This window comes from Tachypleus tridentatus, chromosome 10 (assembly GCF_004210375.1).
Source record: "Tachypleus tridentatus isolate NWPU-2018 chromosome 10, ASM421037v1, whole genome shotgun sequence".
Classification (NCBI taxonomy): Eukaryota; Metazoa; Arthropoda; class Merostomata; order Xiphosura; family Limulidae; genus Tachypleus; species Tachypleus tridentatus.
Genome location: NC_134834.1, coordinates 31,135,379 through 31,158,048, shown reverse-complemented (window position 1 = coordinate 31,158,048; position 22,670 = coordinate 31,135,379). Strand labels below are relative to the sequence as shown.

The window sequence follows — 22,670 nt, the reverse complement described above, 5'->3', positions numbered from 1 at the left end:
TTTTACATCTCAAACAAGTCTTACTTTGTCAAATTATGTTGTTACCCGGGCATACGCATAGCATCAAACTAAAAAATAAAATCTAAAGTGTTCTATAATCAACTAATCCTCAAGTCAGCCTAAGAGTAATCTTCAAACCGAACAAACGTACACGCAATTTTTCCTGTTTAAAGGCAAAATACCTCATTAAAATAAATCGCTGATAGTATACAAATATGAGTGTTCTTGTTGTCAGCAACTCGAATTTTAGCTACCAGAATCAGGTAGCATACGCATAATAGCCCTTTCAATAACTCTGGAATTTACAACCACCTTAGCAAAGATTGTAGAGAAAAACTAAGAGTGAACATTTCAGAATAATAGACTCAGTGAAACACGAATGGACCCTAAGGAAAAAAACGAAACATTCCTAATTCTTAACTTGCAACCTGTACCCTGCCGGTACAGCGGTAAGTCTACGAATTTACAACGCTAAAATCAATGGTTCTATTACCCTCGGTGGACTCAGTAGATAGCCCGATGTGGCTTTGCTGTAAACACACACACACACATACAACTTGCAACCTTAGCTGAACAATCAACTAGTTGTGTTACTGCATCTCAAACTATGATCAACTCATCGTGCCTGAGAATGGCAAAATGTGAAAACGTCATCCAAGAAACCGACTCGTATTCTGAGGATCGCGGATTCGAATCCACGTCACACCAGACATGCTTCTCCTTTCATCCGTCAATCCCACTATTCGTTGGTAAAAGAGTAGTCCAAGAATTGGCAGTGGGTGGTGATGACTAGTTGCTATCCCTCTGGTCTTAGGCCACTAAATTAAGGACGCCTAGTGCAGATAGCCCGATAGTAGCTTTGCAATAAACAAGTGTCAATATCTACTGAAATGACAAACTCTGTAGATTATTATAATAATTTTATAACTTTAACGAAATGCAAAATACTTACTATCAATTACTTAAAGCAATTTGACAGTACAAAATGTTCGTACCTTAGAATTTTTTATTTTAATTTTTGATACCGAATTTTTGCATACAAATAGATGGTGGGGAAGATTAAAGTAAGAAACAATTTTATATGTCAATTTTAACTTCCAATTCAGTCCTACAACATGCCCTTCTTAGAGTATTGCCTTATGTTTTCTTTTGACATGCTTACAGGGGGTCGACCGGTTTGAACCAATCGTGAACCGCTTTCTAAGCGATCGCTAGTCATGTGCGCTGAAAATTATCATCAGGAATTTTCCACGGCGGAATTATTATCTAGCGTACTTTGCGTTGTTATGTGAAGAGGGTATTTTAAGCCTTAAGATAAATTTCATTGTGCAAGATTTATCGATTGTATTTCTTGACTGAGAAACTTAAGTTATATGCAATAGTGGGGTGTCTCGAGGTGAGTAATATGTAACTCATAAGATTACTTAATAATTTTTAAAAATACGAGATTAATATGACAATCAGGTAATTTTCTTTGGTCACGTTGGTGGTCAGGTAATGGTAGAATTGTAACAATTTTAAAATTAGGTAACGCCGAGTGGACAAAGTATATTGTAAAAGTGTAATGCTTCTCTAGAAAATCTTTCAATTTTGTAAAAAAAAGCTTAAACTAAAATTAATGAGTGGGATTCTGACTGTATACTTTAGTATTGGCTATCGACCCGAAATGTAGTATTGTACCAATATTTAAAAGCAACTAATCATACGTTAGTATTTTATTTTTCTTGTAAATGTAAGAATCGAATACAATCTCAATTAAACTTGCAGTACATTTAGTTAAGACACTAGTATCACTTGAATCAGTTAGCTGGATAGATATTTTGAAAAATGGCCTTTATAGTAAGTGAAAGTAGTACATGTGGGTCATCTATATTTGGATGACAATTTTAATACAGATGACAACCAACTTCATAACATAACTTATGACAAGGGTCTTTTAAATATTGGTGGATAAGTCATTCAACCCACCAGATCAGTGATCTGTTGCTGCTGAAAAATCTCAAAGAATTTTAAGGTGTATTTATCAAACTATTGATTACAAGTCAAAAAGTAAATTATCTCTGTGTGTGTGTGTGTATATATATGACTTCTGGAAGGAATTCAAATAAGGGTTCTGGAGATAGACTAATTTCTTAATATATCTTCTCTTGAGTTAAAAAAAAAAGTGGGGTAGTAGTAAATTTATTGTTTACAAAATTGTTATTGGTATTGATGGCTAAAAGCTTCCAATTTCTTTGTGCTATATTACTAAGACAACAGGATAAGAGTACCAGATTAAGATGTAGATAATGCAGGTAGGTTAGGCTCAAGTTATTTTTCTAACATGAATTATGGAATGAGTTGCTTTTGGCAGAAGTAGAAACTGTAAAAATATAAAATACAAGTGTTATGAGTGAATAAATGGAATTCCAAAGAAATGGAAATATTAACTTGATAGTCATTAAGCACAATCTCAAAAGATGTAAAATTCATGGCTGATAATACAATTTGCTGAGTCCAGTCTTTCTTTTCCACATTGTATAATAGGTAGTAAATGTCAAATATCAGCATTCTAGAAGTATCTTTTACAGTTACGTAAAAGTTAAGTTAAATGGTATAGGATTCCCGTTTCTAATTCTTAATTTCTCATAGAATGTGAAGTGATCTTTGAAATTAATTAAAGTTAAAGATTAGGTTTGAAACAGAAGTTCAGTTATTAGTGATGTTTAAAGCATTTTGTTTGTACATTTGAATGTTGAAAAATGATCCTTTCCATTATTTAATCAATTGGTCATATATTGAGGCTGCTTTAGAGCAAATTTTAAAGAAACTATGGAACAATTTAAACATTTAGCATTTCATCAGTTCATATACAGAAGGTTTTTACAATTTTTTTTTTTCTTCAAATTTGGTTAAATTTAGTTATGTTTACATAAACAATGTTCTAAAACTGGAGGTTATATCCTTTCAGGCTTAACTAAAAATAATAGTTAATGAACGTGTTATGAAAAGCAAATGTTAAGTGGAAAGAAAGAGTGAAAGCTCTATAGTTATGTTTTAAGTGTTTGTATAGAGAAGAAAATGCTTGTAATGTAAAAAGTGACTGGTGAAAATGCATATATGTATATTTTGTGACAGTTTTATTTTACTCATGAATGAGGCTTACTGAATTATTATTAAATTACTTCATACAAAAAGTATCAAGCTGAGGATCTTTATGTTAGGCTTAGCATGTGAAATTGCTTTATAAGTGTGAGAAAAAGTATAGAAAATGTCTGATTGTTGAGATTATTACACATGCTCACAAAATTAATTCCTGTTACTCCACTGAGAAAGTCTGGCATTAAAACGTTTTGTATTGTTAAAAGCTATGCCATGTTAAACTTTCTTTACAATAGGTAAATACTGATGGAATCAAATCAGGAATAATTTTGAGATGTTTAAGTGAGCTTCTCATGAAATATCATTTGAGAAATATATTGTGCATTATGTAATTTCTCTAACTTGTTAATTGAATAAAAAAAAAAGTGGATGTACTTAAAAAAAAGTTTCTGTAATAATTACTCGGGCAGTATGGCAAATTAATTTTTTTTTGCACAGTTTTACCTATTGTAATTACTTTAAATTTTGATTGGTGTTGTTACTAATAAAGCATTAATTGAGGACTTTTTTTGAGAATGATTGATTGGTTGTATAAAAAATGTTTTTAAGATTTTGTAGTTCTGTTATTTATTGAGATAAAGTTTTGGCCATAATTAAGCTCAAAGTGACTTTAATAGTCTGAAGAACATAGAACTAGTAGTGTTAGTATGTGTGCTCTTAAGATATGATATTTAAGTTTGTATTTCAGCTTTACCAGAAAATTATTTTACAATTGAATAGTGTATTTTACATGCTTCTTTTTGTTGGTGGTATTTGTATTGTTTATTCGTTTGAGTTCTGATATGGTAGTTGTCTCCACTCACAAGATTATATATTTTTGATCATTGCTGTCCCCTATATGCAAACGTTTTATTTATGCATGTAACTAGTCTTCTTCTCCCCTCTGTTGGAATCAAGTGATTCCACCATGTCTCTCATGTAAATCATCATGCATCACCTCTCCACTATCAGTTTAACCCATGCCCAATCTTCCCACCTATGTCCTACCCTTACAACTTTTCTGGCATCTTTCTGCTCTTCACCTTCTCTCTGAGGTTCTTCACATAAATCCTGAGGGGTTTTATGGGGACATTCACTTCCTTCATATCTCCACATTGACTTGTTTGTTGTCTTCAGCTCAGGTATTACATATGTGGTTTCTCTGTTGCTGGGACATCTTGGGTTGGGATGCTATTTTATCAAGGGCTCATTTACATACATTTTATCTCTGAGATTTATGTATGGCCTCGTTTTTACTACATTTTGTCTTTGATACAATTCCAGGGTCTTTAAATCTTGGGTGACATCGGTCCAACAACAGTCTACACTTTGCCATCTGGTAACCTGTTTATATGTCAGTTGGAGTCACTTGTACCATCTGTTATGGTTTTTCATCCTTTCCCTTTCCACCTCCTACCTGTACCCCCCCCCTCCCTTCTTGAGGTGCCACAGTTTATTTTTTTCACTAAAATACATCATGTTGTCACCTGTACTGGTAACAACTTGGTAGGTTCTGGTTCAGTAGGAACTTGACTTATAGCCTTCTCCATAATTGTCACCCTTTTGTCAATGATGGTTTGGCTCTTTCATTTTTGCTGGAGGGATTTAAGATCCTATTTCTTGCTATGCCTTCCATGTTTCCTGTGTCTGTTTCCTTCCCTCCATCTCAGGATCCCATTGTTTGTCAGTGTCTGTCAGAGGCAGTTCAGGACATTTTCACTCAACAGGCTGTCACACTTATTTCCCATCAATTACCAGATTTTTACTTATGACTATTTGTTGTTTCCAAGAAGACCAGAGACTGGAGGTCTGTAAGTGATTTGTCCTGTCTCAATTGCTTTATTCAGCTTCCCTGTTTCATAGTGGAGTTCTCTCACACTCTGGTGGGTATTTTCTCTAAGCTTATGGATGACTAAGATGGGCTTTGCCAATCATTACCTACATATTCCTGTCTCAGCACCAAACCATTCTTTCCTCCCAAAAATCTGTGGTACATGAGGTTAAATCCTCCTTTTTGCCTATTTCCCTTCCCTCTATCTCCCATTTCTGTGCTCATTCCAGTAGACTTCTGTGTCCAGTGTGTACCATTCATTTCTTTATAGTCTGCACACCTTTCTTCTGTGGTTTCTGTTCCTGACTATATCCTGGGGCAGTATTTTTCATTTAAGAGATTTATCCCATTCTACCCTCACCTGTTAGGTTTGTCATTTGATCCAGTTGGCTTATTCCTCATTGTCCCCTTCCTGCAGGAATGTTTTCAAAGTAACTTCTTATCAAATTTGACACCTCACCTTTTTCCCTTGCTTCTTTTCTTCATAGACCATTAGTCCCCTCTAGGGAAGTGCTGATATTGATGGGAGGGGTTGCTCCATAGTGTATGCTCTCTGATCACAACCTTTCTCTTTTCAGTAGTGGTTCTTATATTTATTTTCATGCACTCAGTCTGTCCTTTACTGCTATTAATCTCTCAGTTTGCTCCCCTTTACTATTCTTGCACTTTTCAAGGAAGGTTGGCAATAATCCACAAGGCAGTGATCACTTTCCTATAATTTTGAGAGAGATTGGCTATGGTTTATGCCACCCGACCCATATGTCCCAGTGGAAGCTGGATCAAGCAAACTGGCCCTTTATCATTGCTCTCACAGAACTTGATCCTGCCATCATCTGTAAGCCATCAATAGCCAACTGTGTAGCAACAGTAATTGACTATATGATACAGGCAGCTGCTCAATGTATTCCTAAAACCTTGACATGTTTTCCACGATATCCTCATCCGTGGAGGAATCCTGCCTATCGCATGGGACAGAAGGCTCAGAAATGGCCCTGGGATACTTATTGTAGGTATCCCACACTTTCATTTCATCGTTTCCAGCAGGTCTATGCACATACTTGGTGGTAAAAGAGAGAAGAACCCTTGGATTATGTTCACAACCAGCATATCTTTTATCACTAGTTCCAAAGTTATATGGGAGAAGATTTGAAAGGTCAACGGACAATATAATTCTGTCCCCCTCTCGATCTTGCTTTTTGGCCAGAAAGTAGCTGATACTGTAGGTGAAAGCTTTTGCCAGGTATCTAGCACTTCTGCTTTTTCCTCCACCTTCTTAGCCATCAAGAGTTGGGCAGTCTTTTCTTTTGAGCTGATTGTCTCCGACTATAATCATCCCTTTACAATGGTGGAACTCAAACTGGCCCTTAGTTGGTCTGGCAATACATTGTTCAGACCTGATGATGTACATTATGATATGCTATGCCATCTATTTCCTGCTTCTTTTGCTATTCTTTTGATTGTTTTCAACCAGATCTGGCAGGAGAATGATTTTCCTGATGCCTGGTGCTAGGCGATTGTCTTACCTTTCTGTAAGCCTGGGAAGGATCCCAAGATTCCTTCAAACTACCATCTAATTGCTTTGATAAGCTGTCTCTGTAAGACCTTAGAGAAGGTGGTTAATGCTCCTCTTATTTGATTCTTCGAATCAAATAGCCTCCTCTTAGCCATCGTGGGTTCCAACGACAGTGTTTCACCATGGACCACCTGATTTGACTTGAAATGTCAATCACAGAAGGCTTATGATACTACATGGAGATATGGAATTTTGAGAGACCTTCATTTATATGGGTTATGTGGCCATTTGCCCATTTTCATTAAAATATTTTAATGGACAGGGAATTCCAAGTTCGTGTGGGTTTGACACTTTCCTGTTTTTATCTACAGGAACTTGGAGTCCGTCAGGGCTGTGTTTTGAGTGTCAAATTTTTCAGTATAAAGATTAATGCCATCACTGAACAACTCCCTCTTACTATTGCAAATGGGCTCTATGTCAATAACTTTCACATCTCATGTCAGTTGTCAAACATGAGGTGTATTGAGCAGCAGCTACAAATTGCCTTCAGTTGTTTACTGAAGTGGACCACAGCAAATGGCTTTAACTTCTCTCTCTATAAAACTGTTTGCATGCAATGGGGAATTACTCTGATCCTGAACTTCGTATTGGTGAAGTTGTGCTGCCTGTGGTCTGTGAGACAAAGCTCTTGGGGCTTATCTTTGACTGTAAGCTGACCTGTTAACCACACATCAAGTAGCTACAAGTCAAAAGTACAAGAACACTGAACATTCTCCGTGTCCTCTCTTCCACTACTTGGGGAGCAGATTGATGTTTTATGCTAAAGATATATCATACTTTTATTTGATCGAAACTTGCCTATGGATCACTGGTCTACGGCTTTGCCAGGACTTTGGCCTTTAAGATGCTGGACCCCATTCATTATCAAGGACTTTGGCTCTGCACCAGTGCTTTCTGCACTTCCCTAGTTCAGAACTTATACATAGTCTCATGAATCTTCTTTGCACCTCTGTTGTTTGCAACTGTCCTTACTATATGCTTCGAAACTTCGTTCATTACCAAAGCATCCCACCTGGTGTTGTGTTTTCTCTCCTCGTGGGCCATACTTTTTCAGAACAGACAATCTACTTTTGCTCCTTTTGCCTTCATATCCAGGCACAGTTGGATGAATTGGGTCAGTCCTTGGATAACATTGCTGTATCCACTTGTCAACCCATCCCACCATGGTTTATTAGTCTCCAAGTGTGACCTATCTTGAAATCATCTGAGAAAAGCAGACACTCCCAATTGGAAATACTGTCTGTTATTTGTTGAACATCTTCTGAACCATCCTTCCATCCCAATTTATACAGATGGTTCAAAATCAGATGACTGTGTGGGCTCTGCCATGATTTGTTATGGTTCAGTGGTTGGATGCAGAATCCCCTCTACAGTTTCTGTGTTTACTGCTGAACTGTATGCCATTTCTTTTGCTCTGGATCACATAGAAGCTAAGCAGTACTCAAATTTCACTATTTATACTGAATTGCTTAGTTCTCTACTGGCCCTGGAATCTCTTCATGTTAGTTCACACCCAGTTCTCCCTGATATTCAAAATGGACTGGCTCATTTCTCTTTAACACTTACTTCTGTCCAGTTTTTCTGGGTACCAGGCCACATTGGTATTTGCAGGAATGAGCTCCTGACACTGCAGCTAAATCTGTTTGCTCTGGCACCATCACTGTTGTGCCTGTTTCATAAATGGACTTTGGTCTTATATTCAAGGCTTGGCTCAATGCCAGTTGGCAGTCGACTTTGAGTGAGCAACATGAAAACAAGCTTTTCCAAAAAAACCTTCTCTTGGCCTTTGGCTGTTTTGCTTCTGTAAGGATTGGAAAGAGAAAGTTGTTCTAACTAGAATATGCATTGGTCACAGTTTTTTAACTTTTCTTTTATCTGGGACTGATGCACCAATGTGTCATCTGTGTAACACTTGGATCACAATAAGCCACATTTCACTGTCTTGTTGTTTTTACGACTCTTGACGATGGCACCATTTTAAACATGTTCTCTCCCAAAGCTTATCTGTAATGTTATACAGCATTATTGGTGATGGTGACACTGTTAATTTTAGAAATGTTTTTAGTTTTTTAAAGGCTATTAATCTTTGTAATGCTGTTTAAGTCTTTCAATTTATACATTAGACCTTTTTTAATGTGATTCCCTTTTAAGAATCAAAGTACATCCAGTTTAATTTGAAATTAGAAAATGGCCATAATTCAAAATCAGGACTGGAAAGGCCAACTTCAGGTGGTTATTGAACTTGCCTGTTAAGTCTTCCTGGTGAGTTATGATAATTAGTTATGCTACAGAAAGTTCTTTACAACTTGTATTACTATAGTTTTTCTCTTACTGCTGTAGACTAGATGTAAGAATTGGATTTAATGTTATTTGTTTTTAATTCAAAAATTAAACTTTGTCTTGTTTTACCTTAATTTCCTTTTATGAATAGATGCTTTGGGCCATAAAAATCCAAAACCAACCAACCAATCATTGACCATTGGAAGAAATCCTGAAATAGGATGTGTAGACTGTACCTAACATATTCATCTTCCTTTATTTTCATCATATTGTGGTTTCTCTGTCCTTGTTTTTACCTTTCTTAAGTGATTGTTCTTCAAACTTTGGTGAAACTCTAAGACTGGATAAGTCTATATTAATGCTTTCTTTTATTTCGTAGGCCTGTTCTTCATACCTTCATTACATGAATCTCACTATGTGGTGAGTGGCACCTGACCAGGTATTCTACAGCTTAAAATCTGCATTGTACAGCATTATTGACTCATGCTTTCAATTCCATGGCTCCTCAATGCTCACTGTGGAAGTATCATATTGGAAGTTATAATTTTCCTGTACTGAAAATGTATTTCTGATAGGTACTTTCCTCTTCTTACATTTTCCACTCTTCCAGTGCTTCTGCCAAACTTTGAAGTGATAGTTCTGTGGAGGTGCACTATGGTTCTGTTAGTGGAGAGGTGATGCATGATGATTTACATGAAACATATTGGAATTACTTGATTGCAGTAGAGGGGAGCAGAGGGTTTGTGGTTTGTGTAAAGAAAGGATTTGCATACAAGGAGCAGCAAGGAACAAAAGTAGCTAATTTTCTGAGTGGAGGGATGTACCTATTAAAAGTACATTTTCAGTATAGGAAAATTTTGTAAGCATATGAAATCTATTCATGTAGCTACTTTGAATATGCTATAAATGTAAAATTATAATGTCTTCTTATTTAAGAAAGCTACCATAAGGTAATAATAGAACAAATTGAATTTTATGCAAACAAAAAGTATGAATATGAGTTTCCCACATTTTTACAGCACAGTAAGAATAAAGCAACAAATTATTTAACATTGCTGTATTCAAGGAAGCAATTTGAATAAATCATTTAACAGAGTGATATTGATAATATGTCTAAGAAGATGTATTTGAAGATGTTGGTGATATTTCTTAATCCTTTTGCTGCAGCTGTGACATGTACTTCCCAGTGCTTCCATCCATCTCACCCTCCCACCTTGGGACTGGAACAAACATTTCCTATTGTCATTCAACATTGCTGAGAGTGATGTGTGGAACTAAAATGAGTTGGACAGTATTTATTGGCATTCCACGTAATGTTGATGTATGGTTTCTCTCGCTATTGGTCACTGAGCCCTTCACTGACCAAGATGCCTAAGTGGAATGTACAACAACTGCATGTCAACCATGCCTGCATCACTAGGGCTATGATTGGTAATCTTATTTACTATGTAAATATGCTTGCTTTACTTGACTCGAATAGCTTAGAAGATACTGAAAGTGAATCAAAAGGTGTTCAAGTATGTGATTGTGAAGAGGCAACAAGATAAGAGGATGATAGCTCTCCATTTAGTGATGATAGTCAAGATGATAAAAGGTGCAAACTGTATCAACAGTGGGTTGGGTTGAGAGCACTGGGAAGTATATGCCCCAGTAAATATACTGTAGTAAATGGCAGTTTGTGTAAACTGCAGTAAATGGGTTAATAGAAGATTTTGTTAGGTGAAGATGTTGCATTTTCAACCAGTATTATCCTTGTTTTTACTGTATATGCCATTTCAGTTTGCTGTGTGATTTAACTTGTTTCTGAATTGGACTTCATTGTAATAGTTTGTATTATGAGTGGTATTAATACAATTTCTTTTGTAAGATCATAGGTTTTGATTTCTGTCTTGTATTTACGTTGTCAAAATTGTTAGTTCTGTATGAAAAAATGTAAACTAAAATGAAAACATGTAACACTTATGAAAATGCCTGAAATATCACACTTCTATTGTGTTTTTTTTTCATTTATTAGTTTCTTAAAGCAGTTTCAGAAATTCAGTATAATTTTACTCAGAATCTGTAACAAAAACATAAATATTTTGTTTCTACCAAACATAAATGATCTTAACTAAATACATATTTTCTAAATGTTCAAATATATAACATACTCCATGTATAAGTACATTAAAAATGCCAAAAAATAAATAAAATTAACATATCTTCCTTTTAAAATTAAAATCTTACTGTAATTATGCCTTCTATTATTATTATAAAAGTGGTTTATTTATTCTGTGACATTGTACTCTTGCTTGTTAAATCATAGTAGCAATATGTTTTTGCAATTCCTACTGCCTTTACACAATGAGTCACTTCTGCCATCTTACTACTTTAAAGTGGTGCTAAAAATTTATAAAATATCTTTTGAAAAATAATCTTTTTATGCTTTAAATTAAATGCCCAAGAAGGGAGAACATGAATGTTTTTTGTTTTTTTTAGAATTCTATTTTCTCAAAATGTATTCTTTGAAATGTTTATGGGCATATTGTTTTTTTTTTTCTGGGGGACTTAACATGGAATTTATGTACATTTTTTGCTAATCTTAAATTATTCTTCACAATTTACACTTCTAAAGTGTAATACTTTCTTATCATTGTAATTAAATGCATTAATAATAATAACAATAAAAATTCCTTATTATAGTCCTTCATCGTTTTCATTTCTCCTAAGTTACATAAAGCATAATTTCCTCTTGCAACTGAGAAGCACTCCAGTGACACAGCAGTATGTCCGTGGACTTGCACAACTAAAAACTAGGTTTCAATACCCGTGGTGGGCACAGGACAGATAGCTCATTGTGTAGCTTTGTGCTTAATTCCAAATAAACAAATACAACTGAGAATACTTTTTTAAGGTTTATTCAATAATTTATACACATTTTTAAAGTGTCTTGATAAAACAATTTTTTTGAACACATTGTCTTTATTTATCAATGATTATTAATAGTTCAAATGCAATTATTTTTGAAAAAATCTTTTACTTTTTTGGTAATTTTTTTATTGTATATTAATAAATGGAATATCTATATGTATGGACAGTGAATCACTCTCTAGAAAGTATAATATTGTCTTTAGGTTTCCCAAGCTTTCTCTTTAAATGATTTTTATTAATAAATGTTATTCTCAATTTCAAAACCTCTTAATACAATGTTTTTGGATAGTGACATTGAAATAAGACTTTTTTGTGTCAGAGAATATTTTTCTACTCATTGCCATTGTTTGTTTTTAAAGATTAGACATTGACATTATAAATATTTGATGAAAAAATGAGACAGCAGGTTCAATCTTTAAACCATGATTTTGTAAAAATATGGTATTAGTTGTATAAAAGCACATTCATAATGGAGTTTGTGAGAATACTTTTAATATTACTATAATATTTTTATTTATCTAATATGTTGCTTCTTTTTCTAGGTGTAAGAAGTTATAGTATATCATGGCTTTTAGAACTTTACAAATATTCTTAAGAATAGCTGCAGTAGGCTTAAAGCAGCCTGTGAAAAGGCCTCAACAGTCAAATTATGTTTTACTTGCTCGGCACTTTCACAAGAGAGGCAAGTATTTTTTTTTTTTTCTTCTTACATTTGCTACTGCTGTTATTGCTTCCATATTAATTGTGTGTAAAATTGTTGTCTGGAAAAAACCTTTTGTAGCCTTTTTTTTTTTTTCCTACAATTTTCATGTTTGACTGAACAATATTTATAGCTGTGGGGGAAACAGTGTTGTTGTGTACTTTAAAATCTGATTAGTAAATGACTAAAGTAAAATTGACAATAATTATAGTTCACTTGGTTAATCTTGTTCTTTCCACATCAGCTGTTGTTCATGAAAATTGATGATACGTATAACACCTAAGTCACTACTGTGTTTTGTTGTATACTAGTTAGCCTGATTAGCTCTAGTATTTGGCAGAATTCTTTGTTAGCATATGATATAGCTGATGTAGTGTGATTGATACATTATAGTTTATGGGTTTTTAAAATTAATCATGTTTACACAGCTGTAAAATTCATTAAAAATTGTCAAAATTATTTAATGTTTCTTTTTTCTTAATTCTTTGGAGAACTTTTTCAGGCTGTTTGTGATTTAAAAAAGAGTAAATTTTGTGAAAAGATGTACATCTAGTTAATTTTTTTTAAAGTTTGAGTTTTATAAAATAAGTTGGTTCATCAGTTTCTCAGAAAATATGATGATTTTATTTTTGTATGCTTTGTAATAAAATCTTTAGAAATTTGGAAGTCAGGTTGACACTGAATTCAGAATGACAGTACAACATTTCCAAGATTAACTTGCATTAGTCTGATAAAGCACATAATGTTGGTACACATTTAGCAATTTTTTCAATTTATTTAATAAGTATCTTACATTCTAAAACCTTGTGCTTACCTCTCTTCAAACCTGGTGAAACATTATATTAACCTTTCAGGAACCAGTACTGTTGTTGACACAGCAACTGTACCTCGTTTCAGCGCGACTATTCAGGAAACTATGCCAATGAGCAATCATTCACTGAAAGTTATTTTCAGTAATCATGAAGCTGCTGAATTCAAATACATATGGGTATGTGAATCATTTATTTATTGTGTAAGCTTGTAAACATTCTGCCATAAGAAATGTTTCAAAAATACATGTGACCTTTATGTCTGTATATTAATTTTTTAATGCAAGATGATTGATAAGTATTATTTTTCTGTATACACTATCATTTCTGACACTAATTATAGCATTAGTCTTATCTTTGAATAGTACTTGTTTAGTGCAACTATTTTCTTTAATAGATTTTTAATTGTATATTTTCTGTATTTTATAGGAATATTCATATTATCTGAGACATTAATTTTTATAATTGAATGAATTGTCTTGCACATTGTTTCATTCATACAAGTTTGTTACACTTGACTTAAAAATAAGAAAGGAAAAATAATCTATCATAGCTTGTGTTTTGCTTTAACAAAAAATGCTTTTTTATTTCTCAGATTTCTCATTTGCATGTCTCTAATTTATTCAAGTTTTTTATTATGGTATGCATTGTTAGAGAGCATGTTGTATAAATTTTATGATTATAGTGGAAGCTGTGTTATCATAAAAGTGTACACATAACTTCTGCCTTTAGTAACACACACACACACACACACACACACACACATTAACTAGGGAGTCATGCTACTTGCCTGTTAATTAGAATTTGTAGAAAACAAAACTGAATTTATTAATAAAATTTATGAAATTATTACAGTTTCAGAAATAAAAGTACTGCCAATATTATCCTTAAAAGTTGTATTATCCTGGTAAGCTGTAAATATTTAAAATTATGTATGTGAACATTACTTTCATTCTGAAATATTGAAAAAACATCCATACATTAATTACAGAACTATAGAGAACTGTGTAAATCAGTACTTAGAAAGTCACAGTTTTGTTAATATATTTCATCCATCAACGTTCTTGTGTGTCTGGGGCTAGAGAATGTATTGGGAGTTGTTTTTTGGAAAATAATGAAGCCAAAAATGGATATTTTTATTGTTGAAGTACAATTGACATGAGTATGAAGATTCATTTTATTTGTGAAATAAAATGTTTATCAATTTCTTAAATGAATTACACAAGTTGTTATTAACACTTAATGAAACTGGTGTAAAAGTGCAAGTTTCTAAGATTACAAATAGTTGGTCTCTTAAATACTAATTTTTGTTAATACTGTGTTGATAAGATGATTTACTGGTGGTAGTATGTTTATAGGTTCTGGTCTCTTACTGTTCATTTGGTTATTCAAATCATCTTTTTAATAATTCAGTGTGGTTTAAGCTTGCAAATGTTGAGATTTCAGGAGTATACACTTGTGTATCGCCACTGTTTAGATGGTTCATTAATGTGGATAAAACTAATGCAACTATTCATAATCTTAAGCCATGTTGTAGAGCTGAAGATAAGTACTTGATTTGTATAAATATGTTTCCAGTGTGTGCATGTGTTTTCCTCTCTTAACTCATTGGTTCTTATCATTATGTAAACATGTAATCCATGCTCTTCAAGAAGTAGGTCACACAGTTGTCTTGAAAACAACTTGTATATATCTCGTAGATCAACAGGTTCTACAGTCTGTGACTGTAGTTTTGATGTGTTTTCCACACAGAAAAAAAAGTAAAGCCATTAATTTAACTCTGATGAAAGAGCTTTTAAACTAACTTGGTTTTATTTTAATATCTCCGAATGACTAGTACTTTGAGTCAAATTACCCAAAATTTGCAAGTTTTAAATTCAAATTTCCTAAGTTTGAGCTTGACTGTAACAAAAACTTAGACAACTGTGTCAAATTTTAAGTTTCCTAACTTTTACACCAGCAGCGGATATTTGTTAGAGAAAATTGTTAGGTTATTTGAACTGTTGCAGCTGTTTGTTGTTTTTGAAGATTAAATTTGTTTGACACTGAACAGGAGAAAGCATTAACAGATCTTAAAACAAGGTTTTAATAATTAGTCAGTTAGTTTAAATCTCATCTAAAAGAGGTATCTTGAACAAAGAATTTGTAATTGTCTTTGACATCCATATAACTTCTGTATGGAGTTTAGTCTTTTATAACTGATATACTTTGCTAAAAAGATAACTCTGTTTGTTACAGTTAGAGAATCAGGTGGGAAAGGTCACTGTAATAACCTCAGATACTGAATATTGGCTTTTGTTAATGGCCTTTAACTTACTAATAGAATATAAATTTGCATTGTTGTATGTTCTCGTGTTTTTAGTTTCAAAACATTCTATTGCATTTTAAACTACAATATATCAAAAAATGGGCTATAAACAAAGATGCTGAATTAATTGTAATTCTAAATAAACAATAAGCTAAAAATTATGTTGAAATTATGTTAAAGGAAATGTTATTGTTTTTCTTACTGCACAGTTTTTCAATCACCATAAGCTGAGGTACATCAAACTTTTTTGTATTCACATCAAGGGAGTGTCAGACTGAAAGACTTTAGAAACCACTGGATTACATGATTAGAAAATCAGTTTATGTAATTTTTGTGGTATATTGTTTTTATATTGATTGTAATGGGGTGATTGATGTTAGTTAAAATTTGTATTGTTGGTGTGAATTTGAACTGTGAACTGTGTGTCTTTTTAGGTTGTTTATGTGGTGGAGGAATTTTGTTTGTTCATCCTGACAAGTAAAGCAGCAAAAATGTCATGCATATTAAAGCTAAAATGCAGGTTGATATGAGGAAGTGACTGTGATAAGTTGTTCTATGTGATGTTCAGAAAGTGGCCAGAGGATGTTATAATAATTTCCTATGTCAAGTCCATGTAATAGAAAGTACAAACCTCTGCATTGAAACCAAATAAGTATGACTATTTCTAATAAACTTTCACTGAACAAGTTATCAGATTGAAAATTCTTTTTAACATGAGTTTTTACATGAAAAAAAAAAGTGAAAAAAGATTGGGTTTTGAACGTGGGTCCTCTGGTTATCAATGCCAATACTTTACCACTGAGCTATCCAAGCATATAAGCTGTCAGTTTTCACTGATAACAGCTTAGTATAGTTATATTCATAGTTAGAAGATTTTTTATTTGAAGAGCTTGATTTCCTCTAGAATGATTTGAAATTACTCTTTATCAAACTATTTTCAGATTTGAACACATTTTGTAGAATGACTGACAAGGAAAAACCCAGTAGTAGTAATTAAGGTCAAAGGTAGTTTTTATTTTTTTGAATTTATTGCAGTGACTTTTACTGAGGTTTAAGAGTGAAATGAAGACTAACATACCTGCAAAATGCTGAACTTTTGATAAGTTCGAGAAACATGATCTTCTAGAGAATTTTCCAGGTTTATTGGAAGGAAATTGCATAGACAGGCAAAGTTAGGTTAACACACACGATGGCATGCTTGTATGAAAAACAATACCAGTAGAACTTTAATGTATAATACACATTTGTGTTTTAAATTTTCTAATTCTTTCTTTAATTGAAAATAAAAATTAGATTCAAAAAATGATGTTACAAGGACACATTCACAGTCAGAGTAACTCAGATTCTTAAAGTGCTTTCTTATTTCTAGCTTAGAGACAATTGCCGCTGTACTTCCTGCATCCACCCTGATAGCAAACAAAAATTAGTAGATACTGCTCAACTGGACATCAACATCTCTCCCAAGTCTTTCCAGGTGAATGAAAATGTTCAACTAGAGGTGACATGGGAGGAAAACGAGAAGAAACATGTTAGTGTTTATGAATCTCACTGGTAAGTGCTTACACCTGTGGCAGTCTAATTTTCTTATATTATATCTTTCTCTGTTATAATTTATAAAGGGCAATTTGATTATCAATAAAGTTAGAGAGGTAATGTTACAGAAAATATGAAATCAGAAACAAAAGTTTGCACTTTTTTTTAATTGTTTTTGTAATGAAAATAATATATAGGCAATGCTTTTTGGTTTTAATCTGTTTGTGTTTGATTTTTATTTTACAAAAAGATATTATAATGGTAAAACACATAGAAGAAAGGGAGGAGGAGATTTTTCCCAGGACCACTTTAGTTTGGGAATCTATAAATGTAGTTTTCTAATATGGTACATTACATCCTCTTGTAGAAATAGCCTTTCTTGTTAAATGCTGCCCTCTATACCTAAAAAAAATCTTTATGCATATGACAAGCCTTTTATTTCTTGTCTATTGAAATTGACTGATTCCATTGAATCTGTCATGTAGATCTCTAGATGACAACCCTCCATCAATAAAGAATGCAGCATACTCTCTTGAAACATGCAACTACCTCTATTCAATTCTGCTAAAATATCTCTTCTCACTTGGCAGTTCTCATGCTCTAACATTAAGTTTGTGCACTTTTCAAGTTTTATTTTGTTTTTTCCATGTCTTTGTATTAATTTTTCTGAAGTTTACTCTTATAAAGTAGTGATATTTGTAACTTGTTATTCTGAAATGGAATGATTTATGCTTACACCTGTTATGTAATGTATTACTTCATTACAAAAAATATTTATTGTTTCTGCCAACATAGGTGTATTTAGTTATTAAATTTTCATTATGGATTCTACATTATTATTTCAGAAATCATATGTTCTATTAGCACATGTACACAGGCTTTAGTCAGAGATGGACTACATTTCCTACATTCATCTCCAGTTTTATGCCACCATTCACTCATTCATGAGATTATGAATGGACAAATTACCATTTCACATATGTACATGTAAAGAGAGAGATATAGAAAATATATATATATATAAAAAGGATATGCCCATGGAAGAGGTATGTGTATGTATCCCTCTTTTTTTACTGAATTCCACTCTGTGGTGAATAGTGCCTGCTCACATACTTTTAAATCAGGGGTCTCTAACTTAAGGGTTCCTGAGGACCACAACTATATTCATGATTCTAGTGATGGGCAGAATTATACTTCTGTCAAATTAGGGCTTATTGGTGTATTACATAATGCAAAATGAAGAGTAAATAGATCCATGGTACGGTTAATTTATGTCCTTTTCAACAGGGTAAAATGAGTTACGATTGGGGAAGGAGTTAATCTGAATGTGACTTACTTTACATTACATGATATTTGAATGGGCATATTTGTGAAAAAAGATGTATTTCATTGTGAAAATAAAAGGAAAATGTAATTTAAACATGTTCAATTATGTAATAAATAAATTTAACGACAAAATGCTGCATATTAAAGAAACTAGAAGAACAAACAATCTGTTTAACATAGTGAGGACAAAATTTTCAATGTGAACTTTGAAGTCGCACAGCAGCACTGACCAAAGCGGGTATGTCAACATGGAGTTTTGTCGTTGCTAGTCTCAGGAGGTGAAGCAGAGGAGAATCCGTAAGGCAACTTCTGTTGTGGTTCTTAATTAATTTTATCGTGGAGAATACACTTTCACATATATATGAGCTACCAAACATTGATGTCATTTTCTATCCATAAGCACACAGATTTGAAAATCAATTTTTTGAAAGTAGTTTAAAGAAATCTGGTCCTTTTTCTTGTCTGGTTTGCAGAAATGGATCAGCTTGCAAATCACATAATTCAAGTTGAACATCAGCTTGTTGATTTTCTGTCAACACAGAGAGGATTATTGAACAGCTCTATCCTGCTTTTTAACATTTCAAGTTCTTTGAATTTTGTGTTAAACTCATCTATATCTTCAATATTTACACACAATTCTGAAAAATCAAGTGGCTCATCATCTTTGAACTGTTCTGTTAATTGCTGACAACTTGTAAAGAGGGCCAAGTGGTTGTTTTTAAACAAACTTTGAAAATTCTTAACTTATTTTTAAACCTTTTTATGTTTCCCATTAAATCTGATACCATCTGGAGCTTCAGGTCGAGATTGTCAAGGTGAGTGGTGATGTCTATGAGAAAAGCCAGCTGTTTCAGAAAATCCTTACTTTTGAGCTCTTCTTCCAATTGTGTTGTATCCAACAAAACAAATTGATCGAGGAATGCAGGGATTTCTTTTTTTATTCCAAAGAATCATTTAAGACACTTTCCAGCACTGAGCCACCTTACTTGGTTGTAAAGAGCCAAATCCCCATATTTTGTCTCCACATTCTCCAAAAACTGCTTCAGCTGCTGATGTAAAAGAATTTTGTTTCCTCCTCTTATCATGTTAATAACTTTAACAACAATTTAAAAACTTTGTTTTGTTTCACTGATATTCCATACAAATCTCCTTGGTGAATAACACAATGAAATGTTGGACAAGTTACTTTGTTTTCCCTAAGAAAAACCAACAAAGCCTAATTTTTTTGCCAATCATTGCAGGTGTGCCAGCTGTCACTTGCTGAACACTTATTGAAACCTCTTATTTTATCAACTGAATTTCTCACTGCCTCAAAGATATACTTTTCTCTTGTAGTCTCACAAAGAGCACATACATTCAATAATTCCTCTTTTGTTGAAAAATCTTCATGAATAATGTGTACAAATATTAACAGCTGACTTGCACCTGCTTGATCAGTACTTTCGTCAAGACAAAGTGAGAAATAAGTACTTTTTTCAACCAATCCAACAAGTGAGTTTTCTAATTGTTCTCCCATATCAGTGATCCTTCTTTGCATGGTTTGGTGGGCAAGTGGCACTGATTCAAATTTCTCAGCCTTTGCCATTCCAACAGCGCACTTTTTTACTAAACTGCTATCAATAAAAAGATTTTTTGCTCTTGCAAGTTCAAGAGAAACAATGTACAAAGCATTCAACGCAGATGTCTGGTTTTCTGACAGTTTGCTAAACATACTCGTTTGTTGTTTTAATTTCTTTCTGAAAACTGCAATCTGAACTTTTCGAGTTTCTCCTTCATATTTTTATACTTTTTTTCATGCATCATTGAATAATGTCTTTTCACAATAAATTCTTTGGACACTGACATAATTTACATACAAACCAAACACTGCAACTTGCCATTATTGTTTGTAATTAAATAATTAAGTTCTCAGTGTTCTTGATACACTTTGTTTTCACGGTCAATCTTACTTTTCTTAAAAATTTGCTCATGTTTATATTTACCACGGAACTGAACAGTGATAATTTACAACACGTCAACCTCCACAACAGCAAACAGACAGACTAGTAACAATCAGTGATGACGAGAAACCCACTTGTTGAGAAATTTATATGCAAAAACGGCTCGTTTGGGCTGAAAAAACACTTTTACATAGAAGAGCGAACAACAGATCCGACCGTCAATTAAACACAGACGAGAAACAACTACTTAACAAAGGACTCAACTTCGCTATAGCACCTAGGTACATTCCAACCATAGAAATCAAAACATGTTTAGAAGACCTAGCCAGGAGACTTGTGATACTTTCTACAGAGAACAAAAACAAGGAAACAACCAAAAACAACCAACAGAAAGAAGACAACTTAGATAATTTTATTGACATCCAACAGCCAAACTTCCCAGGTAAAATTACAAATTTATATTTTCCATAAACACCTAAAAACAACATCTTAAACGATTTTTTCAAAGAATTTTCTCACAAAACCATCAACATAATTTCACAAAACAGAAAACTGAAAAACAACCTTACAAAAAGAGACATTAATTGCATTAAAAACCTAAAACAAGACAAAACATAAAAATTCTAAAAGCAGATAAAGGTAACGCTATAGTCATAATGAACACGAATGAATACATCCAAAAAATGATAACATCCTATCAGACACGAACAAATTTAAACCAATACACACAAATCCAACAAAGACACACGAGAGGCAACTGAACAAATTACTACTGCAAATGAAAAAAGCCAACACAATTTCACAAACACTTTATTCCTACCTACGTAAAACCGACTCACGCACACCGCAAATAAGGCATCCCCAAACCTCGTAAACCAGATTGTCCATTACAACCAATAATGTCCACATATGAATCGTTTAATTACAACCTTGGTAAATACATAGCATGGGCATTCTCCAAATATGTAACACCAGCCAGCTCATTTATCAAAGACTCTTTTAATTTCAAGTCTAATCTAAATCAACTTAATCATAAAGCCTTAATGGCCAGTTTCGATGTTATATCCCTCTTTACAGAAGTTCCAACCACTGAAGCCTGCAAGATAGCCTTAGAACTCTATATCCGAGACCCTAACCCAACTATAGAAATTCCCAGTAACCAGTTAGCAACCCTCATAGAATTCACCACGATAAAGACAAACTTCATGTTCAACAACCAAAACTATATACAAACAAATGGCCTAAGCATGGGCAACCCAGTATCACCAGTTCTAGCCAATATTTTTATGACACAAGTTGAAACACAAGCAATTAACACAGCATTACATCCACCACTATACTAGTACAGATATGTAGATGACACGGTTGCGGGATTCAAATCTACAGAACACATACTTAATTTTTTCAATCACATTAACTCTATACATTCCAACATCAACTTCACATGTGAACAGGAAGAAAACAATCAAATATCATTTCTTAACCTCAAAATTACAAGAACTGATACACAATTTCAAACAGAAATCCACCGAAAAATCAACCATACTGGTCTATACATTCCTTGGGACTCAGCACATGAAACAAAACAAAACTCAACATACTAAGAAACCAAATAAACACAGCCATAAAACTATGCTCACCAGATAAAATTAACGATGAATTAGACAAAATAAAACAATACTTCACCAACATCAATAAGTTTCCTCCACAAACCGTAGAAAACATTATACGCACACACCTAGACAGTAAGCAAAATCAACCAACTAAAGTAAATACAGCTCACGAATCAAAAAAACACGAAACCATATACTGCTGTATACCATATATTCCTGACATCAGTAAACAAATAACCAACATTTGGCAAAAATTAGTAACAAAATATGACATTCCAATTAATACCAAATTTATTCAAAACCCGCACAAAACTGAGGTCTATACTATGTAAAAACTACACTGACAAACACCACACCAACATTATTTATAAAATACAATGTGATAACTGCCATGACTTCTATATTGGAGAAACAAGTAGAAAAATGGAAACCAGATTCAAAGAACATAAAAGTCACCTTCACACGTTTTCGAACACTGCAAGTCAAATAAACACAACATAACCATAGAAAACACTCAAATACTAAATAAAGAAACAAACATAAACAAATGCAAAATTAAAGAAGCCTTACTTATACAACAACTTAAACCCAAAATAAACCAATATAAAGGAACGCCTTTATACCTATATTAATAAAATGAAATAAATAAAATTATATATTCAAACATCTAATACCGCCCTCTACATTTCGACACACAGCTACACAACCCCTTTCAGACATGTGGTCG

The 22,670-nt window shown here is 33.3% G+C and overlaps 1 protein-coding gene across 4 annotated transcripts in view; it reads left to right on the top strand.

Moving 5' to 3' along the window:
* Positions 1-1,183: 1,183 nt before the first annotated feature.
* The window catches only part of LOC143228990 (gamma-butyrobetaine dioxygenase-like), a 40,415-nt gene continuing 18,928 nt past the window's right edge, over positions 1,184-22,670 (top strand). The window contains exons 1-4 of one of the 4 annotated variants that reach the window (XM_076460573.1): positions 1,184-1,396; positions 12,257-12,396; positions 13,269-13,402; positions 16,901-17,082. In XM_076460573.1, the coding sequence (XP_076316688.1) occupies positions 12,279-12,396; positions 13,269-13,402; positions 16,901-17,082 (434 nt within the window). In that variant the 5' untranslated portion in view covers positions 1,184-1,396; positions 12,257-12,278. Of the gene's footprint in view, positions 1,397-8,465; positions 8,787-9,183; positions 9,244-12,256; positions 12,397-13,268; positions 13,403-16,900; positions 17,083-22,670 lie in introns of those variants that run through there. The other 3 variants (XM_076460576.1, XM_076460575.1, XM_076460574.1) reach the window with 3 other exon arrangements.